Source organism: Manacus candei, unplaced genomic scaffold, assembly GCF_025592945.1.
Source record: "Manacus candei isolate 608988 ecotype Guabito, Panama unplaced genomic scaffold, ASM2559294v1 h1tg000071l, whole genome shotgun sequence".
Classification (NCBI taxonomy): domain Eukaryota; kingdom Metazoa; phylum Chordata; class Aves; order Passeriformes; family Pipridae; genus Manacus; species Manacus candei.
In genome coordinates, this window is record NW_026138119.1 from 5,596,939 (window position 1) to 5,617,285 (window position 20,347).

At 57.9% G+C, this 20,347-nt stretch overlaps 2 protein-coding genes across 2 annotated transcripts in view; both read left to right on the forward strand.

The window, feature by feature from the left end:
- The first annotated feature begins 5,859 nt into the window (after positions 1 to 5,859).
- Positions 5,860 to 20,347, forward strand: part of SH3GLB2 (SH3 domain containing GRB2 like, endophilin B2) — a 118,652-nt gene continuing 104,164 nt past the window's right edge. Inside the window, exon 1 of the mRNA XM_051807734.1 lies at positions 5,860 to 5,864. The gene's annotated coding sequence lies outside the window, so the exon portion shown is untranslated. The remainder of the gene's footprint in view (positions 5,865 to 20,347) is intronic.
- On the forward strand, positions 7,816 to 10,470 carry IER5L (immediate early response 5 like). The gene has a single exon (XM_051807739.1). It carries the CDS (start codon positions 8,145 to 8,147, stop codon positions 9,132 to 9,134), a length of 990 nt encoding a protein of 329 aa, XP_051663699.1. The 5' UTR covers positions 7,816 to 8,144; the 3' UTR covers positions 9,135 to 10,470.

The window sequence follows — 20,347 nt, forward strand, 5'->3', positions numbered from 1 at the left end:
CACTGTCAGCCATGCCAGACCAGGCAGGAAGCACAGACCAGCTGGAGCCCAGTTCCAGGCAGGAGCACAGGATGCTCTCTAACACCTACACCCAGGAAGGAAAAAGGATCAAGTGCAGCCCCTCAGCAGGCAAACACCTAGCCCTTGGGCTGTGAGGAGGCTGAGCTGCACCCAACAGCCCAGGAGTGAAAGGCTCAGCCAAGAGCACCGGGCCCAGCACTGCCACTCAAACCCTCCCCTTGCCTTCACACCAATGACAGCCCATGAGTGAGCCACAGTGTGTGACCCTGGGCAGCACAGGCAGGCCTGGGCCACCTGCCCCAGAGCATCACCCAACACCAGCCAGCTCAGCTCCAGCTCCCTGCAGTGTCACAGCCCTCCCCACCAGTTGCGTTTGGGTGGCTGTTCCTGCTTTTCCAGTCAGCGATGTTCCAGCAGCCCCTCTCCAGCACATTCACCTGCCAGAGGGATTTCATCCCCCTCCACCGAGGCTCAGAGGGGCATGGAGGCAACGACCACCAGCACAGGGAAGCAGGGACAAAGCAATCAGAAGCAGGCAGTGCCAGCCCACAGCTGGTCAGCCTCACTGGGGCAGATGTTTCATGGGCACCCCCATCACCATCCCAGTGCTGGGTTGCCCACCCAGCTGTGGCTCCCACCACGCACCCAAGCCAGCCCCGGCTGCTCCACAGCAGCAGGCAGGAGCTGCTGGGGGCTGGATGCTCCGCTGTCATCTCCCTCCAGGTTTGCACAAGCTGTCTAGAGGTAGCTGCTGGCGAGGGGCCAGGCGAGCCGCCGTGGCTTTGATGTGGGTGTCTGCTGGGCACATGCCAGGGCCGGGCCAGGGTGTTTAGCTGGAGGCACCGGGTGCCAGACTGAATTATGCCGGAGGGAGGAAGAAATCTCCAGGTCACGGCTGTGCCACAGTGGCATGAGAAATCTGCCGCGCTGCCCACGCCGTCGCTACTCCCCACTCCTCTCCAGAGCTCTTTATCTGCGGCGACCATGGGCGGGGATGTCTCCCCTGCGAGGAAACAGATTTTTCCGCGGCACGGAGAGCGCTGGGGGGGTTCGGCACCCACCCCCCGGCCGCACTGGGCTCCCGGGCGGAGAGCGCCGGGAGGAGGATGCTCTGGCAGGGATGCAGGACCAGAGCGGTCCAGCCCCGCGGCAGGCGGGCCCATCCCCGCGCCGGCCGGCGCTGCCCAGGCGCCGAAGGAGTTACTGGGAGCGGGAGATGTCGTTAATAAGGGAGGCCACGCGAGTGATTTTTATCTTTAAAAAGCCCACAGCCCGGGTTGCGCGGCTCCGCTAGGGAGCTCGCTCGGGCACAGCCACTGCTCCTTTAAGGTATTTAACAACAAAGTGGGTGAACACGCTGGCTCCTCCCCGAGCCGGCACATTCCCTCCGGGTCCCCCCGCCCCAGCCACGAGTGGCAGCGGGGACCCCCACGCCAGGCCCCGGACTACCAGTCCCGGCACGCCCCGGGGGTTTGCTCCCTGCCGGGGGTTGTAGTCCTCCTGCCATCCGTCCGTCCGTCCGTCCGTCCGCTGGGCACCGTAAGGCCACGCTGCTCCAGCCGGAGGGGCTCTGCTCGGGAAAGGCTGCAGCTTCCATGGCAGACGAGCAGCCTTTAACCCTTTCGGAGCCCCGCACTCTCTGCCAGCACTGATTACACACTCTGGGGGCACTTTCAGCAGGGAAGGGGATCCCACTGGGACCCCACCGTGGAGCCCAGGCAGCTCCCATGCACCATCCCAGCGTCCATTCCCCACTGGAGCCACAGCTTCAACTTTACTATAATTTTTGCCCCAGCTGCCCTCCCTGCAGCAGCACAGGGATAGGGCAAGCACAGGGAGCAGGGAAGGACCTGCCCTCAATGCCAAACATCACCTGCCTGGATATGGGCAATGTCACAAGCCCTGGATATGGGCAATGCCTGTCACAGGAGTCACCCAAGACAGGCCCTGCCCTGCACAGATGAATATCTGGAAACCACGGGACAAGGGAGGTGGGAAGGGAAACAGAGGCAGAGAGACAGGATTAGCCCTAGATCACAAGTGTCTGGTCTCCTCACCCTCCCAGCACCCTTTAACATCTTGCTGCCCAGCCTCCTCTGGGAGCCTCCTGCTCCCATTGCCAGCAGGGAGCATGACTACAAATCCCACTCAGTCCCCAGCAAGTCCTGTCCTGCTCCACCCAGGACAGACAGGAACGGGATTTGCAGGTAACGTCTCTCATTCACGCTGCTGCTGGAGACAGACTTCCCAGTTTGGGTTGGGTCTGTGCTCCAGCACAGCCACATTTACAGCTATAACCCAGGGTCAGACCAAGCCCAGAGATCAACCCGTGGCTACACAGCACTAAAGACATCAGGATAGCTGACCCAGCAATTAAATAGGGTCTCTATCAGATACCACATACCAGCAAAGAGCCCTGGGTGCCCAGGTCATCTCATTGCTCCTGGAAGTGATGCTGTGGGGAGGCAGCACCCAGACCAGGAAGTAGTTCACACCATCTTCATCCCCTCTCCCCAGAAAACCAGCTCTTAAGCTTGCTGCACCCAGTTTATCTTGCAGCTTTAGCATCCTGCAATGGTATTGCAGGAAATCAGTGTCCTTCAAGTGCCAGAAACCAGGAGACAAGGCATCAGCAGAGATCAGCACAGTAGGACAGGCTTGCTCAAGACCTGTGCCAGGAGCTTTACTTTGCTGCCCCCACAGAGCATCACTCCAGCAGCTCTGGGTGCCAGGTGAGCCACGCTAATCACACCAAGACCAACTAGGACACTGCATTCTCCCCATGAACACCCACAGCTCTGCTCACACCGTCAGCAGCTCATCCCCCCACCCAGCTCTAGGAACAGATCTGCTACTGCAGATCAATCTGTGGGCACAGCAAACCAGCAAAGGGCTGAAATGCATTGGCACAGGCAGAGACCCCCTTCTCCTTTGGGCCACGTCACCAGCATTTGCCTGCTCATGGCAGGATAAGTGGAGCCCATTGAAGAGAGAATCAGCAGTAAGATCCTGGTAGCAATCACCTCCTGGATTCCACCTTCCCAGCATTAGTCAAAACAAGAATCGTGCAATTCCCACCCAAGGGGACCTCCCAACACTTTGGGAAGGAGCATGGAAGGCACCGAGAGAGTTTGTAAGCAACACCTTGGGTGCAAGTGCTTGCCCAGGCAGAAGTGAGAGGCCACGGAGCAATGGCAGGGATGCTCATGGAAGCACCCATACCCTGCACAGCAGTGCCCAGGGTACAAGAAATGTAGGAAATGAGTCAATGAGTTTAGGTAGGAGTAGACCAGATCGAGGTACTGAGCCTTTCATCCATGCCCAATGCCATGGTGATGCTTGGGGGGCATTACACAGCTCCCCAGCTAAAAGCATGGAGAAGAAAATAATTAAATGGGTGATTTTTCAATATGGTTACATCCCTATTTTCTCCAGGATTTTATACAAAGTACTTGACTGGGATACCAGAGCTGTGAGAAAGAGCTAACAGCTATGACAGCAAGGTGACAGCCTTACCCACAGCCCACTCGATCAATACAGATGGATCTGCTGCTCCGAGGGCTGCTGGCTCCCAGAGCCATGTGCTGCAACAGAACCTGTGGGTCTATCCTACAGGTCCCCCCAAGATGGGGAGTACCTTGGGGGGCCAGGCAACATTGCACCTGCCCAGCACATAGGAGGGGGTGGCAGAGGCCAGCCCTGCTCCCAGAGCTCAGCCTGAAAACCTTGTTCTGGCTTGTTTTCCCACTAGCTTTGGGTGCCTGACTTGTAATAAGTAAGCCTGAAAAGCAGGCTCCTTTTCAGACATGCCAGGCACCCGCAGCTCCAGCTCATAGACGCGTCTCCAGGGAGTCAGGTTCCAGGTGCACCCAAAAAAACCCGTGTTTCAGCCAATACCCAAAGGCCTCTGCTTCCTTGTCTGAAAAAAGCTGGGCAGTGCCCAGGCCCAGGACTCCGAGGCTCAAGGGGAAATTGCTTTATAGCAGCCAGTCTAATTGCACTGAAATTATGAGATCAAGCAGTAAATTCACGTCTGTGTTCGTTGCTCTGGGTGGCAAAGCTGCACTGGCAAGTGCCTGATCTCCAATCGCTGCAAATTCACGTTTCATTGGAAAGGGAAGGAGGGGGTTAATGAAGGAGAGCATTGCCAGTTGGAAGTGCTACCTAAAAAGGGTTTCTCCTACTAGCTGAAGCAAAATGGTTTCTCTTGCCAGCTTGTTTACTCTGCTGCTGAGAGCAGGGGACCGCCAGGTTTTGCTGCTGGAGCCCACTGCAGGATCGACGGCTGCGAAACCAGCCCTGGCACCAGGACATGAGCAGGGCTGGACCAGCTGTGGTACAGCTGCACCATGCCCAGCCCAGGGCCAGCCCCACAGCACCCACATCACAGGACCAGCATCATCTACACCAGAAAACGTGCAGCTACAGCCCTCCAGAAAGCAAATCCTGGGCCCACCCTCTTCTCTTTTGGGGAAGTAGTGGTTCTCACCATTTAAAGGCCAGTTAAAAGCTGCAATTACATTTAACTGAGATGGTTTTACATGAACTGTCCACTACAGCAATACAGTCCTTAGGGCCCTTTCCATGGGAAGGGCACATGAACCCCAGCAGAGACCAGGGAACAGGTCTCTGTCCAGGGGTGCTGGACAGAACACAGCGGTGTTCCTGTGAAAGGCAAGGCACCAAACCCACCCTTCCCCAGCTTGCTGCCACAGAGCCAGAAAACGGACAGGACTCGTTATCCTCTTTAGAAAAGCAGAGCTTGCAGCCATGTGCCAAGACAGGTATCAGCCAGATTTCCGTCTCTGGGAGATTTTGGAGTCCACAGGCCAAACTGAAGCAGCGCAGCTCTCACAGCGCACAGCCCGTCCCGACTCCGGGATTAAAGCCACCGTGTCTGCAAACAAAACACTGGCACCTGCCAGGAGAGCCAGCCGGGGAGGAGAGCCAGCCTGCAGCTGCCACAGCCTCACCATCCAGAGCACAGTGCCCAGCAGTCAGTGTGAGGATCAGGCCCAAGTTTTATAGCCTATATATTAATTACTCAGAATCTAAATAAGATTAAAGTTTTAATTCCGTCTTCATCTCCTAGAGGCTCCTGCTGTGCTCTCGGGTTTTTCCTGGTGCCACGAAGCTTCTCAGGCAGTTACAGCAGAGGGCACTTCTCTGACAGCCAGAGACAGCAGCAGCTCCCACATCAGGGCTGCCCTGTGATGCCCAGCCGGCCCCGAGGATGCACCACCCTCTGCACATCCCTAAACCTGGCACTGCTTCAAGCAGGGCCCTGCAAAGTCCACCTGACCCTTACTGAAAGGCATGACCCGAGGCCAGTAGGGCCAGATGACAATTAAAGAGCAGAGGGATGGTACTGGGCAGTGTCCTGAGGCCATGCTGAGAGTCAGAGGTGGGATGGTGAGCAGGAGCTCGAGGCAGAGGGTGTCTTTGTGGCTGGCACTATCTGCCCTCCAAGCTACCCCACCTCAGCTGGCCAATGGGCAATTCAGGCTCTTAATCTTGACCACCTAGGCTGTAGTTTTACAGCTGGAGACAGGCCAGAGAGCAGCAAACGCCAGCTGAGCAAGAGAGGCAATCGCTGCCTGCGCTGGCTGGGTGGAGGATGTGGCACAGACTGGCAGCAGCAGCAGTCACTGCCCTGGTTCCCCAGTGCCCATGAGGCCACAGATAATGCTGCAGAGCTGCAGCTGGGGCTCAGTCCACAAGCACCAACCTCAACACTCCATGATGGCAGAGCCTTGGATATTGCTGGGCAGGAGCAAGGTCTGGCTCCAGCTACCAAAGCACTCAAAGCTCAGCACTGGTCTGTGTGACGTGGCCAAACCCCAGTCATGTTGCACCCCATAGTATCTGCACAGACCAGTTCCAGTTATCACCTTCTGGACCTCCAACTGCTGTGCAGCCACAGCCTTGGAAAAGCCAACCTGCAGCCAAGAAGAATTGCAAGGGAGAGAGACTGGTGGAGGAGAGAAGGACACAGCACAATCCCCCATCTCTAACACTGCCTGTACCCACTGCCTGGAGCTACAGCCACCCCTCTGGACAGGGCTGCGATCACTTCCCACATTACAAGCAAGGAAAGCAGGTCAAGAGCATCCTTTAAGAGCTTGGGAATGCACAGAGTGTCATTCACCCCAGTTTGCGTGGCTGAAGGCAGACTGTGGAGAAGGTTTCTCTATGAGCAAGAATGACTTAGCCAGCTGCTGCTCAGGGGACAACAAGCTACCCCAACTGCCCTTCCACAGGGACAAAATCCCCTGCCCCTGTGGTTTGGAGGTTGGGCTGCACCAGCATGAGAAAGGGCTTCAGAGGTTTTCTTTCCACTGGGCTCTCCACAACCTGCAGACACGAGGCTGCCTGTAGCCACCGTTCAGGTATGTGCACCAGTGTGTCCCCCAGGGCAGGCACCCAGCCTGGGGGACCTCTGCAGCCAGGGGGAAACCCCCTCCTCTATCCCCTGCCTCCTGCTTTCTACAGATGTTGTTCCATAAGTAGCTCCCACTGTCCCAGCACTGCAGTCCCTTCTCCCACCCAAACACTGCAGCCCCTGCCCCCAGAACCCCCAGATCTTACCTGCTGGCCGAGGGCTGCTGCTCTGTGGTGTCATGAGCGTCCCCAGGTGCTTCTGCTCCCTGGGCAGGCAGCTGGGTGTCTCGGTGACCAGGTCCTTTCAGCAACAAACATGGGGACAGTCCTTAGCCCTTGCACCCCCCCTAAATTCATCCCTGAGCTTCTGCACCCCTTAACCTCACAGAAGCCAGCCTAGCCCCCTCCCATCACCTCCCCTTGTGAGGGGGAGCAAGGGCCGCACTGCCCTGCAGAGCCAACAGAGCTGTGTGGGGTGGGAGGTACCAAAGTGGGCTCTTAATTAATTCAGGTGAGCCCTTAATTAGCAACAACTCGTGAAAGGTCCAGCTGGGGGAAATCAGGTGTGATTGGGGCACTTTGTGGGCAGTGACTGATGCATGGTCCTGCCCCTACATCGGGGGAAAGCCCTGACTCTCGGAGAGAGTCACGATGACGGCTCTCCAAGCGGGAGAAGGGGGTATCCCCAAGGGGCCACCCGGCCAGGCTGGGGTGTCCCCAACACCTGAACCTGCAACGCCCGGGGCTGGGGCAGCCCAAAGCGGAGCGGGGCAGCCTCCAGCACCCCCGGAGAGGGCATTCACAGAGGGCGCTGAGGATGCCGGTACCACCGGGGGTCCCGCTTGGGACAGGGTGTCACAGAGCGGGGCGTGGGGCACCCGAAGAGCGGGGCGGGGCGGACCGTGCCGCGCCTCCGCCCCCACGGCCGCTCGGGGGCCGCCCACCGGGGCCGGCACCGCCCCCCGCTCACCTGTGCGAGGGGAGCGGAGCGGGGAGGCACAGCCGCGGCCCCACCGCCACTCCGGCGGGACCCCCGGCGCCCCCGGTACCCGGCGGGACCCTCACCCCGACCCCCTCCGCCCTCCCGCGCCGCGCCGCGCCCGTCACCGTTTGAACGGCGCGAGGCGCCCGCCTCGCCCCCATTGGCCGCGCCGCCCGCCCGTCAAGCCGCTTCCCGCCTGCCCATTGGCCGCGCCCGCCGAGCGGGGCGGAGCGCAGGGGCCCGGCGCGGCGGTATAAAAGGCGGGGGCCGCGCGGGCGGGCGCTCAGTGCCCCGTGCGCGACAGGTACGGGCGGGCTCGGGGGGGGGCGGGGGCGGTGCCGGAGCGCGGGTGGGCGGGGCGGGCGGGAGCGCGCGGGGAGGGCGGGGCGGGCGGGGGGCGGTGCCGCGCGGGGAGGGGCGGGGCGGGGGCGCGCGCGGCGCTGGTGGCGCTGCCCGCCCGCGCCGTCCGTGCTCGGAGCGCGGCGGCGGCGGTGGCAGCAGCGGGAGCCCCCGGCGATGCCCGCGCTGCTCCCGCCGCTGGCCGCCCCCTGAAGACACCCCTCTCTATTGCCTCCCTTCTCCAGCGACCTCAGGCTCTGCGCCCCCTTTTCCCCCTTCCTTCCTTCCCCCCTTCCCTTTATTCCCTCCCCCCCCTCCCTTCCCAGCCTCTTTATCCTCCTTTCCTTGAGACCCTCCGCACCCGCCCGGCTGCCGTGTGGATGCGGGCCGGGGTGCCTGGCTGCGCGGGCGGCGAGAGCCGATGCTGAGGGGCCGGAGGAGGATGGAGTGCACCCTCGATGCGCAGAGTTTGATCAGTATTTCCCTGCGGAAGATCCACAGCTCCCGCACGCAGCGAGGCGGCATCAAGCTCCACAAGAACCTGCTCGTCTCCTATGTGCTCCGCAACGCCCGGCAGCTCTACCTGAGCGAGCGCTACGCCGAGCTCTACCGCCGCCAGCAGCAGCACTACCCCGACGGCGCCCCGCTCCTCGCCATGCCCGCCTGCCCGCCGCCCGCCGCCGCCGCCCCGCCGGAGCTGGCGGCGCTCCCGCTGCCCGCCGACACGCAGGACCGCGAGGCGCGGAGCTGCGGGGCTGCGCGGGGCGGCGCGGAGCTGCTGGAGGTGCCGGTGTGCGCGGCGCCCCCGGAGCTGCAGAGAGCGCCCTGCAGAGACTCGTCCCCGGGCTTCTACCGGGCCCCCGGCAGCGCCGGTCCCGGTGGCGGAGGCGCGGCCCCGGGGCTGCTCTACGCCGCCGGCTGTGACTTCGGGAGCGGCGGGGCCCCGCACTGTAGCAGCCGCACCACGGTGCTGGATTTGGACACTCACGTCGTGACCACGGTGGAGAACGGGTACTTGCACCAGGACTGCTGCTCGCAGTGCCCCTGCTGCTGCCAGCCGGCACCGGGGCTCGCCTCCCCGCCGCCCGCGCCCGGCACCAAGCGCAAGTATTACCCGGGGCAGGAGGAGGAAGAGGAGGGGGTGGAGGAAGGGGAGCCGGGGGGAGGCGGGGTGGCGGGCGGCCCCCCCTTCGCCCCGTGCACCAAACGCGCCCGCTTCGAGGAGTACAGCGCCGAGCACCCCCAGGACTCTTCCAACATCTCCAACTTGATCTCCATCTTCGGCTCCGGTTTCACGGGGCTGGTGAGCCGGCAGCAGGCGGACTCGGAGCAGCCCCTCAACGGGCAGCTGTGCAGCAAGCAGGCGCTGGCGAGCCTGGGAGCCTGGACTCGGGCCATCGTCGCGTTTTAGAGAGGAGCGGAGGAGCAGAGGGGGCGGGGGGGGTCTTGGCAAAACGGGGGTGCGATCCGAGGAACGGCGGCTCCGGAGGGGGGACCCTGAAACAAAGGCGGGGAGGGGGGTTGGGGCGAAGGGAGGGGGGGTGGGGGGTGTCGAGGGGTGCGCAGGGGAGGCGGGAGGGCAGAGCCACGCTAGTGTTTTATAAATTGTACAATAAAGAAAAAAAAATCTAAGATCTTGGGACTCTATTTTTGCAGAGATGAGAGAAAAAAAAAAACAACAAACAAACAAAACAAAAAAAAAGCCAAGCAAACAAACGAAAACAAAACAAACAAAAAAAAACAACAGCGAAGCACCTATTTAAATAATCCTCTTTGTGTCCGCTCGGGTTCTCTTCGCGGCGGGTTTCCCGGGGCCGGTGCTGGCGGCCGGTAGAGCCACGTGAGAGCCGGTACCGGCCCCGGGACCCTGCGGCGGGAGCGCCCCCGGCCCCGCTCCCCGCCCCGGGCCGCCCCGCGGGTCCCGCCGCCCCCGGCCCGGCGGGTTTCGGGGTGCGGGCAGGGGAAAGCAGCCGCTGCCCCTTCGCTTTTGTGCGTTTCTTTATCTATTTAAAAGAAAGGAAGGGCGGAAAAAAAAAAAAAAAAAAAGGCAGAAATGAAAACATTTCAACTTTCCTCCCAGAAGAAACGTGTGCGATGTGACTTCTTCCCACCGCTTGTGCCAGGGGAGCGCTGAAGGGTTCCGAGAGCTGAATTTTGGGGGGGGTGGGAAGGGGATAAAGCAAAAGCCGGGGGTCCCTCCGGGCTGTGCCCCGCTGGGGAGGGGGCGAGTCGCCCCCGACAGCACCGAGTCTCCTCCTCGGTGTGTGCTTGTGATGCCGCAGGTAACACGACTCACGTCTCCGGTGTGTGTGTCGGGTCTGACTCTTTTTTTTTTTTTTTCCCTTCTTCTATTTTTTTTCTTAAGTTCAACTGTTCTGGTTTCAGCCTTCCCAATCATAAAACCAGCATTGTTTGGTCTTGTGAAGAAATCTGTCTCCTGTAGAGTCTCCTGGTTTTTTTACATTATTTTTTTTTAAAGAAAAACCTTTTGTTGTAAAAAGGTGGGTTTTCTGGTCGTCGTCCCCTCCTCTATTTTTTTTTTTTTTGCCCATTCCCAACTTCACGGTATCAGCACTGTGTGTAACTGAGGATGCTTTGCCAAACGGTCTGTTGGGGTCTTTTTTTTTTTTTTTCCTCCTCTTTTTCTTTGTTTGTAAGCCTGTATTTTTGTGCATATGGAATTGTATATCACCGGGTAAAACTGTTCAGATTTGTTTAAATTTATAATCTTAATAAAAAGTCGATTATAAAGTTGCTGTGCCCTCGCTTTCCTTCACCCCGCAGCCCGAGGAAGCCCCTCTCCTGAGCCGCCGCTTCCCCTCTGCACGGGGGAGCCTTTGCCGAGGCTCCCACCCCCCAGTGCGCCCCCCAGCCCCAGCAAAACCCCTTTGTCCCCTCCCCAACACCATCCAGCTTCACCCTCTCCCCCACACGCTCACCCGCAGCCCCCCCCGGCTGCCAGGACGCAACAAAAGCCCCCCCTTGGGTCTGGCGGTGCCGCACAAGGCAAGTCCCAGGTGGGGAAGGGACCGGTGGGGAAGGGCCTGGGGGTCGGGCAAGGGGAGGCAGCGGGACCCCCCGGCCGTGCCCCGACCCGCACCTGGGCAGCGCCGCCGCCTCCGCGCCCCCCGACGTGCTCGGGAAGTTTTTTTTAAGTTGGAGTTTGTTATCCCCGCGCGGGGCCGCTGGGTGGTGCGGGCGGGTTTTCCTTCTCCCCCCCCCCTTTTTGTGTGTATATGTATTTATCCCCTCCCCTCCTTTACCCCACAGGAACGAGCCGGGGCCGCTCCTCACTCCCCCCCTCCCCGACCACCTCAGGAGGGGAGGATTATTATTTTTTTTTAACCCCGTGCATTACGCGCAGTTCCCAGCACTCAGCGCAAACGCCACAGCCAGACCGCCCCTCTACTCCCGCACCTCCAGCACCCCCCCAGCATATCCTCAGGAGCCCCCCAAACCAACACACCGACAACTCCCTCCCCTTCGCAACCCCGCGCATCACCGCGGGAGCTCAACCTTCCCCTCTCCAGGGGGCGAGAAACCGCAAACACGGGATCGCGGAGCGGGGCGGGGGTTGGAGGGGGGTGGTTCGCGGTGTGGAGGAGCCGGAGCGCGGAGCCCCCCGCTCGGGCTGCGCCCCCGCTCCGCGCCCCGCGCCCGCTCCGCGCCCGCAGCGCCGCCTGGTGCCCGCCGCGGGACCCGCAGTGCTGTGCGGGGCCGGGGGGACCGCGAGGGACGGGGGCGGCCGCGACCCCCCCTGTGGGGCAGAGGAGGCCGCGCTGCCCGCCCCTCACCCCCGGTGCTGCTGCCCCTCGCCCTGCTCCCACTGCGGAGCTGAGCCCCGCTCCCCTCCCCTGCCGCTCCTCCAAATAACTCCCCCCACCCTCCCCCAGAAAAATTGCAATTAAAAAGATAAACCACATAACCCCCTGCCCAGGCGCAGCAGCACTGCGGGAGCACCGCTGAGCGCACAAGCGCTCTGCGAGACCCAGGAGTTGGCTGGTTTGAGCAGGGGGGATTCACCCATGGGGCCGTGGAGAAGCCCCCTCCCCGCCCAGAGCCCCTGGTCCGGGACCCCCGGGGCCTCACCCGGCCCCATCCCGCTCCACTGCTCCGGGAGTCGCAGCTTCCCAGCACGGAGGCGGCTGGAGAGGGGCCCCGGCCGTGGGATTAGCAGAAGCAGCCGCTCCTGCATCCACAGCCCTGGCTGCTGCACGCAATATTTGGGGGAAGTTTTAAAATCTAGGTGCTTCTGCAGGCGCCCACAGGTCAGCACAGCCGGGTGCTGAATCCCAAACCCAAATCCCTGTCCCACAGCCCCAGCTCCAAGCAGCCCAGCCGGAGAGGAGCAGAGCTTCCTTTAGCTGAACAGCCACATGCACACAACCATCACCCTCCCACACCGCTCCCCCTCTCCCAGACCCTGGTAGACTGGTACGGGGACCATCACCAGCATAAACCCCCGTTCCTTTAGGAACTCATCCAGGCGCACCCATCCCTACAAACCTCCCCTCTCCTGGGGGGAGCCAACCCTCGCCCGCGTTCGCAGTGGAAGTTTCTGGGGCTTCACTCAAGGTTTCAAAGGCAAAGCCGCCTCTGCATCACTGGTACAAACGCGGGGAGGGGGTGTCGGGGTGCATATGCCACAGGGACACTCAAAAATCCCCGTCACTGAGGAACGAGGAGATCCCACAGCTCCGCGGAGCCGCGAAGACTCACACGCTCTCGCTGGCGCAGTTATTTATTTATTTTAAACCCTGGTACATGACATTTCTCTTCTTACGAAGGCGGCAGCAGCAGAAAGCCCATCACAGCCTCTCCTGAAAGCAGAGCCTGGAAACCAGAGTCTCATCTGCATATTCATAAGTACCTGATAAATTAATCATGATGGCAGAAGCATTCAGGCTAGAAGGGAGGTGACAGGGGAAGGTTGCACCCCCCCAACACAAGCCCATCCTCACTCTCGCACACGCTCCTCGTCTTCCAGGCACAAAATGTTTTGATCCCTTCGCAACTCGGCTGAACCTCCTGCGTGCTCGCGGGGAAAAGGGCTGTGCCCCTCACACGCCCCCGTAGGCACCCACCACCTCGCCGCCCACCCCTCCGGTCCCTGACGCCGCGTGGAGATGCAGAACAGATGGGCTGGAGCAGGGCGGAGGACCCAAAATCTGGGGGAGCTCAGCTGCCACCGCCAGATCCCCCAGCCCAGCCGCGAGCCCCGCTCCCATGTCAGCGCCTGTCCCCATCCCGGCTCTGCCCCCAGCGCGGTCCAACAGCGCTGCCCGACCTTACAGACGGTGGTGCTGAAGCCAAAGATTTTGACCCTAAAAATCCTCCCGTGTCCTCCGTCCCGTTAGTGCCCTCTCGGCTGGGGGTGAACGGGCATCGCCAGGATTTCGTGCCCGGCAGCCCCGGAGCGGGAACAAGGCACAGAGGGGGCAGATGGAGCCTGACTCGCACAGAACCGCGGGAGGTGAGAGCTGGGGGAGAGCGAGGGGAGTCGGGGGGCAGCCAGGGCAGAGGGAACCGCCTCTGTGCACACACCGCTCGCTCTGCCAGCTGCGACACAGCTGTGCCTTTCCCTTCACAGCTCAAAACGCTCTCCATAAGCAGACCCAGTGCTTGCGGTGTCCTCAGTGTCACTCCACTGAACCCCCTTGGTTGGGGGAAGAGTCACCCTGCCCCGAGGAGAGCCAAAAATTCAAACCGAAGCTGGAGCAGCGCCTGAGCTCACCCCGCTTTTCCCGGGAGCCGCCTTCGGCAGAGCAGTCAGGAGGGGCAGAAAGCGGCTGCTCGCAGAGCCCAGGAGGGTCCGGACCTCCCATTATTTCCTGAACCTAGAGGCTGTCACAGCGGTGGCTGCAGAGCAGAGGGTCAGCACAGACCCAACACACAGCAGTCACTGGGCTCTGCCCAGCTCCCACGGGAGCTTGGAGGGCTCAAGTCTGGCATTAGGAAGTCATGGATCAGATCCAGTGCCAAAGCCAACAGCCCAGCTAAGTCCTAATGCCACTGGAAGAGCTCAGCCTGGAACAGAACATCACCACACACCCAACAGGTCCCTACACATAGGAGGGCAAGGATGGACACAGCGACGGAGAACTGACCCCTCTCACCATTCAGGCTGCCAGCCCAGCTCACCCCCAGTCCCCAGCTTCCCAGGGAGGGGTTAGACATGTATCCAAGCAAAACCCACCCTTGCACCATGAGCCAGGCACCAATTCCCAGGTGCTGACCCACAGCTGGAGCTGCTCCATATCCTCCTAAACCACGAGTGCCAAGAAGGAGACCAAACCCAGTCCCAGCAGCACAACCCCAGAAAGGCAACTTTGTGCTCTGCCAAACCCAGTGCAGGATCTGTCCATCCTTCCATCTGTTGCCTGGGAGTCAGATCCCTCCCATCTCCTCTCCCCAGCTCAAATCCGAATGAACAGAAGAATATTTTGGAATCTGCACATGTTAGCAGCTGTTTGGAGGAGTCCCCTGCAGAGAGAGCAGTAGGGGAGCAAAGGGGGACCCAGAGGCCACTCCAGTTAGCAGTGTGTTTGACGTGTGGGGTTTGGTCTGGGCCTGGGTAATTAGCACCTGAGCAGTAATTATTCACACTTGGCCTTTCTATATCCTGCTTATAGATTTGATGATTAATGTTGGTCCTTGAGTTAAGCCTACCCTGGATTTACCAGCACACATCGGGAAAGTTAAGAGGAGGCAGTTGTGTGGCAGAAGCTGCTGTCCCTCACATCGAACAGCAAAACAGTACAATGGAAAAATTAGAGTAAAAAGCACTTTGCTCACAAGCAGCAGCCACTGAGCACAAAGCAGCCATCTCAGCAACACACCACCACCATCGAGGCACCAGGATCTCAGTTCTACAGTAGGAGAAGCAAAAACCTCCCCCAGGATTTGGAAGATGCTGACACTGGATGATTTGGGGGTTTACTGGCACCACAGAGACACAAGCTGGGCAGAGCCCTGCAGCAAAGCCGGGGTGCACAGACCCCCCTCATCCACCTTCCCACCACATAAAGCCAACAAAAGGTCTCCAGAGAAGGACCTGCTGCCCCCACAAGTTGGGAAATGGGGAAAGCAGCTGCTAACCACTTCACACTGGGACTAACACAGCTCAGCCAAGCCAAATCCATAATCCAGCAGTGGGCTTACCTGCTCTCCTGGGCACCGGCTGCTCTGGGGTCACTGCTGGTCTTGGGTGATGAAGCTGCACTGCCAGTGATGATCCTGGTCACCCACAGAGGGAACTGGAGCAGGTTTGCAGCACTGCTGACCAGGATTCTCAGAGGCTGAAGGCTTTTCCAGCTGCTCCTCAGAGAAAAAGGCATTTCCAGCTGAGCCATTCTCTGGGATTCCTATGCCAGGCAGGCAAGACCTTCATCCAAGATCTTGGCCAATGCCAAACAGCACGTGGAGGTCAGCATGGAGTGATGGAGCCAGCCAAACCCAGAGGGCAGGGAGGGCTGCCTCAGCTCCTCTTCCTCAGGGAAGGCACCAACTGGCTCCATGTCCTATAAAGGAAGAAAAGGAGCACAGAAAAGAGAAAACCCCTCCAGAATCTGCTCTTATCCTCACTTCTGGCCCCATGACTGGCCCAGTTGAGCAGAGGCACCTGCCCCACACCTGAAGTGAATGAGCAATAACCCCACCTGTGGTGCTGCCAGAGGAGGGGAAGAGGCTTTCCCTGGAGTGATGAGATCCCCACATGCTGCCTGGGATGCTTCTCTGGACTATCCCTGCTCCTTGCAACTCTCCTCCCTTTTATGGGACTGAAGCTGCCCCTTCCTCCCTGGCAGGTCCCCATTTGGCCAGATCCATGCATTTTCCCCCCACTCCTGTTGTCCAGAATTCATGAGGATTCATATGTACCAGAGCACAGACTCTGCACCATGCCCCTCTCCCACCTTTCAAATGTGGAAAACTCCAGCAGCCACTTTATGGTACCACAGGGCTCAGCCTCAATGGGCAGGAGCAGTCTCGGACTTCAGGGCAGCCCCACATGCCTCAAGTCCCTGATAATTTTGCCACTTTCATTTTTGGGGGGCTTGATTTTTAATAAACAACTCCCAAAGCAGTGCTTCTCATCTTCTTTTCCTCACCAAAATCAGACTCTTGCATTGAAATGTGTGAAGCTGCTTTTTTTCCCCCTTCCTTTTTCCCCAGGTTTTACAGCATGAAAGTGGATGTTGATGTGAATGGAATTTTGAAATTGGAGACGGGGAAGTTCTGCTCTGGGAGGTTGACTATTTGCTCACAAAATCACCCTTTTTCAAGCTCCACGATGAAACTCCGCACAATTATTTCTGTCTCCTCCTCGCCCAGCCAGCCTGGTGCCCTGTGTTGCTCCAGCTTTTGTTTCTCCTTTGCTCCCTGGTGAGGATGAACAAAACACCAACCACCACGACTTGCTGTGCCCATGACATGCCCACTTCTCCTCCTCCTCCTCCTCCTGTGGCTGCCACCACAGCCCCTGTCTGGCACTGCCAGTGTTAGAGCACAGGCTCAGCAGCATTTTGGGCTGCACACCTCAAACTGGAACCAGTTCCTGCTCCACCATTTGCAAAGGGGGTGACAGAGTGCTCAGGATTCAGGGATGCTTCAAGGAACTCCCCCTCAGCAGGGAGCCAGGGCTGGTCGGATGCACAGCTCAGGGAAGGGCATTTCAGAAACTCACAATTCCATCTGCTTTGGTGATGAAGAGCAAACACCAGCCCAAAACATGTGCCAAGGGACAGGCTTCACCCTCACCAGCACTAGGGAAAGTTCTGCAGACAGCTTCCAGCAGGACTCAGGCAGGGATGTAGGATGACCCAGTGCAGGGACAAAGCAGCCCTTGGGGTGACTGGAGGACCCTAGGGCCAAAAGACAACTCCCCACACACAGGCTCTGTGGCTGCTCTGCTCCATCACCCCCCTCCACCCCAGCAAAGGCCACGCTTGTGGTCCCCACAGTACCACAAACATCCCGGCTCTTCCCCTCCCATATGAACCAGAAGGCAAGGACACAGCTAAAAAGCCCCAGAAGCCAGGACATGGACATCCCAGGCTCTGTGGGGTGCCCTGGGCTCGGTCCTCCAGCTTAGTGATGTGAGATAAGGAGAGGATTGAGCCTTCAGTTTGTCCTTCTGGAGTTACCCCTGGATTAACTCAGCCTAATGTTGTTTCAGGAGCATTTACATGCAGAGCTCCTTCAGTCTGGCTCTCCGGTGCCTGCCGGGTCAGGCAACGCCTCTGGCTTCTACCTTGGCTCGGGATCTGTTGACTCTGGAAAACCCCCAGGGTTTGGAGCACATCTCTTCAAACAAGCAGCTCTGTGGTCATCCAGGCTCTTCCCCTTCTGCCCCTGGACCACGGAGGCCACGTGCTCTGGTCCAGTGTGAGAGACAGGGGAGCCAAGTGCCAGCTGGGGTGGATCAGCAATTCCCACATGGTGCTCTGGACAGGGTGTGATCTCTGCAGCCTCACTGCTCCTTTCTTTGTCCCACAGTCCTCCCAACACCAATGAGCAGAGACTGGAGCATCCCAGATGCATGTTTGGGACAGGCAGGATGAGAGGTGCAACCACAGGCTGGCAGCTCCCACAGAACCAGAGAACATGGAAACGCTGCAAGATGAAGGAAGCCTGGTCCCTCCACCCCCAGTTCCAAATTTACCTTGGTTTTGGTACCTCAGGTTGCAGTAAACAGGACCACACCCCCAGGCTGGGCTGAGGGGGCACACGAGCTGCTGGGAGGGGTGGGGTGCTGCAGCTGGGCAGTGCAACATGCAGAGAAGTCAAACCCTGCCCCAGCTCCCTGGATTTCATGTTACTGACGAATTTATGTCACCTCATGCCCAGATTTACTGGGTTTAGACAGCAGGACGGTGTTCTTATTCTTGGTGTCCAGGTGGGAAAGGGAGGCAGTGTCCCCACTCTCCCAAATCCATCCCAACCAGTGGGCAGCTCTCTCACGTATATGCAATTTATGTTTGACTCTCTCCCCAGGGGCTCATCTCCCATCTTCCCCCCTTTCATTATAAAAATTAGTAGGTTTGAGGTATATTTGAGGGTTTTTCTTTTCCTGTGTTCACAAAGTGCAACACTTGATGACTCTAACCCCAAATTCTCTGTGACACAGATACCCTGGCAATTATAAAATACTTCCAAGCTCGCTCCATAAACCCCTTTGCTGTTGCTATTAGTATGCATTAACATTTTATTGGTGTTACAGGATGAAACATCCAGTCTTGCAGCTCCAGTGGGCTTGGGGATTTCCAGCATCCTGCAATATGTATCCGTGCAGAGGAAATTAAAATGTGGATGGATCAGCAAGATACAGTCAAATCCTCTACAGTAATTTGGAGAAGACTAAACTCTGGTGCTAGTGGAGCATATTCCAAGCTATCTAATAGAGAGCTGATGATCTCTGTAACAGCCTTTTTGTAAGTTTTATTCTTGCCTACAAGGGAATTTTTTCAAAGAGGATATGTAATACCTAAACTAATATTTTTAAAGGTATATGCTCCAAACATGGAAAAGTAAGACCCTTTGCAAAGCAGTCACTTCAGGTGATCAGCAAGTATCCAGGAAAAGAATATGCTCTGTTATCTTACAATCTAGCTGGAATTTCTCTCTAAACACCACAGCAGTCAATTTTCTATAGTTTGGACCCATTACAGGACACATAGACTCAGGAATATTGCTATGCTTTGCTCTTTTAGCAACAGTAAAACAGTTTTCCTTTAGCAGCATCAGCACTTGAAACCCAAAGCATCGTGTCTACATGATGGCTAAAGAAGTGTGGTGGTGGTGAATGTCATCAGCTCTGCACACCTCAAGTGGTCACAGCCACACAGCTACTCACCAGGCTGGGCTCCAGCATCACAGGCATCACCATCTCAAAAAAACCCACCTGTTTCCACACGTAAAACTGGGAGGAATTCATGTCCAAATGGATAATTTCAGTACCTCGACCTGTGCAGTGCAGGCTGCTTGGGTTTCTCTCTCTCAGGTGTCTTAAAAATAGAAGAACCCATAAAGAGCTGCTCCTCTGCTTTCTCTACTTCCTCCATTTACAGGGTCAGCAAATCCTTGAGCACATCCTTAATCTACTTTATAAAAGGAAGCAGAATGTGCTCAGGACTCACACATACACCTTGGTGCCTGCTGGGTCGGGGCCTCACAGCAGGTCCTGCAGGACCCCAATCCTGGGATTTTTTGTTTCCATGGGTGTGCACACACTGAGCATTAAGGAGCCCGAATTCTGATGTGGGATTTCGATGTTATTTATTATCCGTGTTACAGTTGCAACCGGGAACACGGGGAGTGACTCGTTCCAATTTTAGCGACAACTGTATTTACGCCCTGCGTTGAGCCGGCCGATGGAGACATTCCCAAGCCCAGGCTTTTTATAGCAAGCAGAAGCACCCACTCCACCCCCTGGAAGGCCTTTTCTAACCTCTAAAACCTGCTCGCAGCCCTGTGCTCTCCAGAACAAGTGCATCTCCAAGCTGAGGATGCCCATCACTGTTCCACCCTCGCTGAATCCGATGTCAAGGCCCTTTTTCAATTTGGCTCATCCTAGTTTGAAGTTTGGCACAATTTTACAAGACCTGTCTGTCCCCAGGACGTTCAAAGAGTTTCTCCAATGTCAATGGGAAGAGTGCTCATCCACTGCAGGGGAAACAACGCTAAAGGATGAAGATCTCTCCTCTTGGCTATTAGAGCATGAAACAACCTTCAAAAGCCCTGTAAACTCTACAGCTGAGCCAGGAGAGTCCTTGGTGGAGCAGCGACGAGATCCCTGCGAGCTTCTCAAATGTACAAGTTTCCCACTGGCAGGTTGGCAGTGAGAGAGTCCAGGTTACATTAGCAATGATTGTTAACCACCCATTCCACCTTCTCCTACTCATTTCTGCCTCCTTCCCTCTCTCAGGAAGGAATGCAGTTGCAGGGATAGGGTGAAGACTCCAGGGCTCTTGCATGGTTCAGCTCCAGGTCCTTGGGGTACAAAGTGCACCTTCATGCTGGCAAGTGCCAGCTCAAACTTTGCTGGTCCTGCACTGGGGGCTGCGTTGTTTATTCACCAGCAGGATCTCAGCACTGCGTGAGGGGAGAAGTTAATGCAGCAACAATGGCATCAAGCAGTTTTTATTCTGTTACTCCCAACCCCACATGAGGCTCCTTCTCTCAACTCTTACTTCATTTACAAGTGGCTGCCATGAGCGATCACATAAAGGAGGGTTGTGAAGAATGAGAGAGGGGAAGGCTGACGGCGATTTGCAAACCTGCCCTGCGCAAAGGCAACACCTGTTAAACAGAAACACAAACTGCCCTACGTGTGGCAACCCCAGCTCTGAAAACTGAATTTAAAAAAACTGGCTTGGCCAGTGGGCTGAGGGGGAAGGTGGCCAGAAACCCACACTACGTCTGCTTCCCCTTCACTGCACGTCATGTTCACTAAGGGACATGCTCAAGACGAATTCAAGCGCCTTCAAAGAAAACATTTGTGATCCAAGATGACATTTCTGCTCACCATCCATCCCTCCACGCTGCTGCCGCTTTTAGCAACACACGCTCCCGCAGCTGGCCCATGTTGATGGAGACAATGTAACCCAGAGACAAGGAAACAAGCCT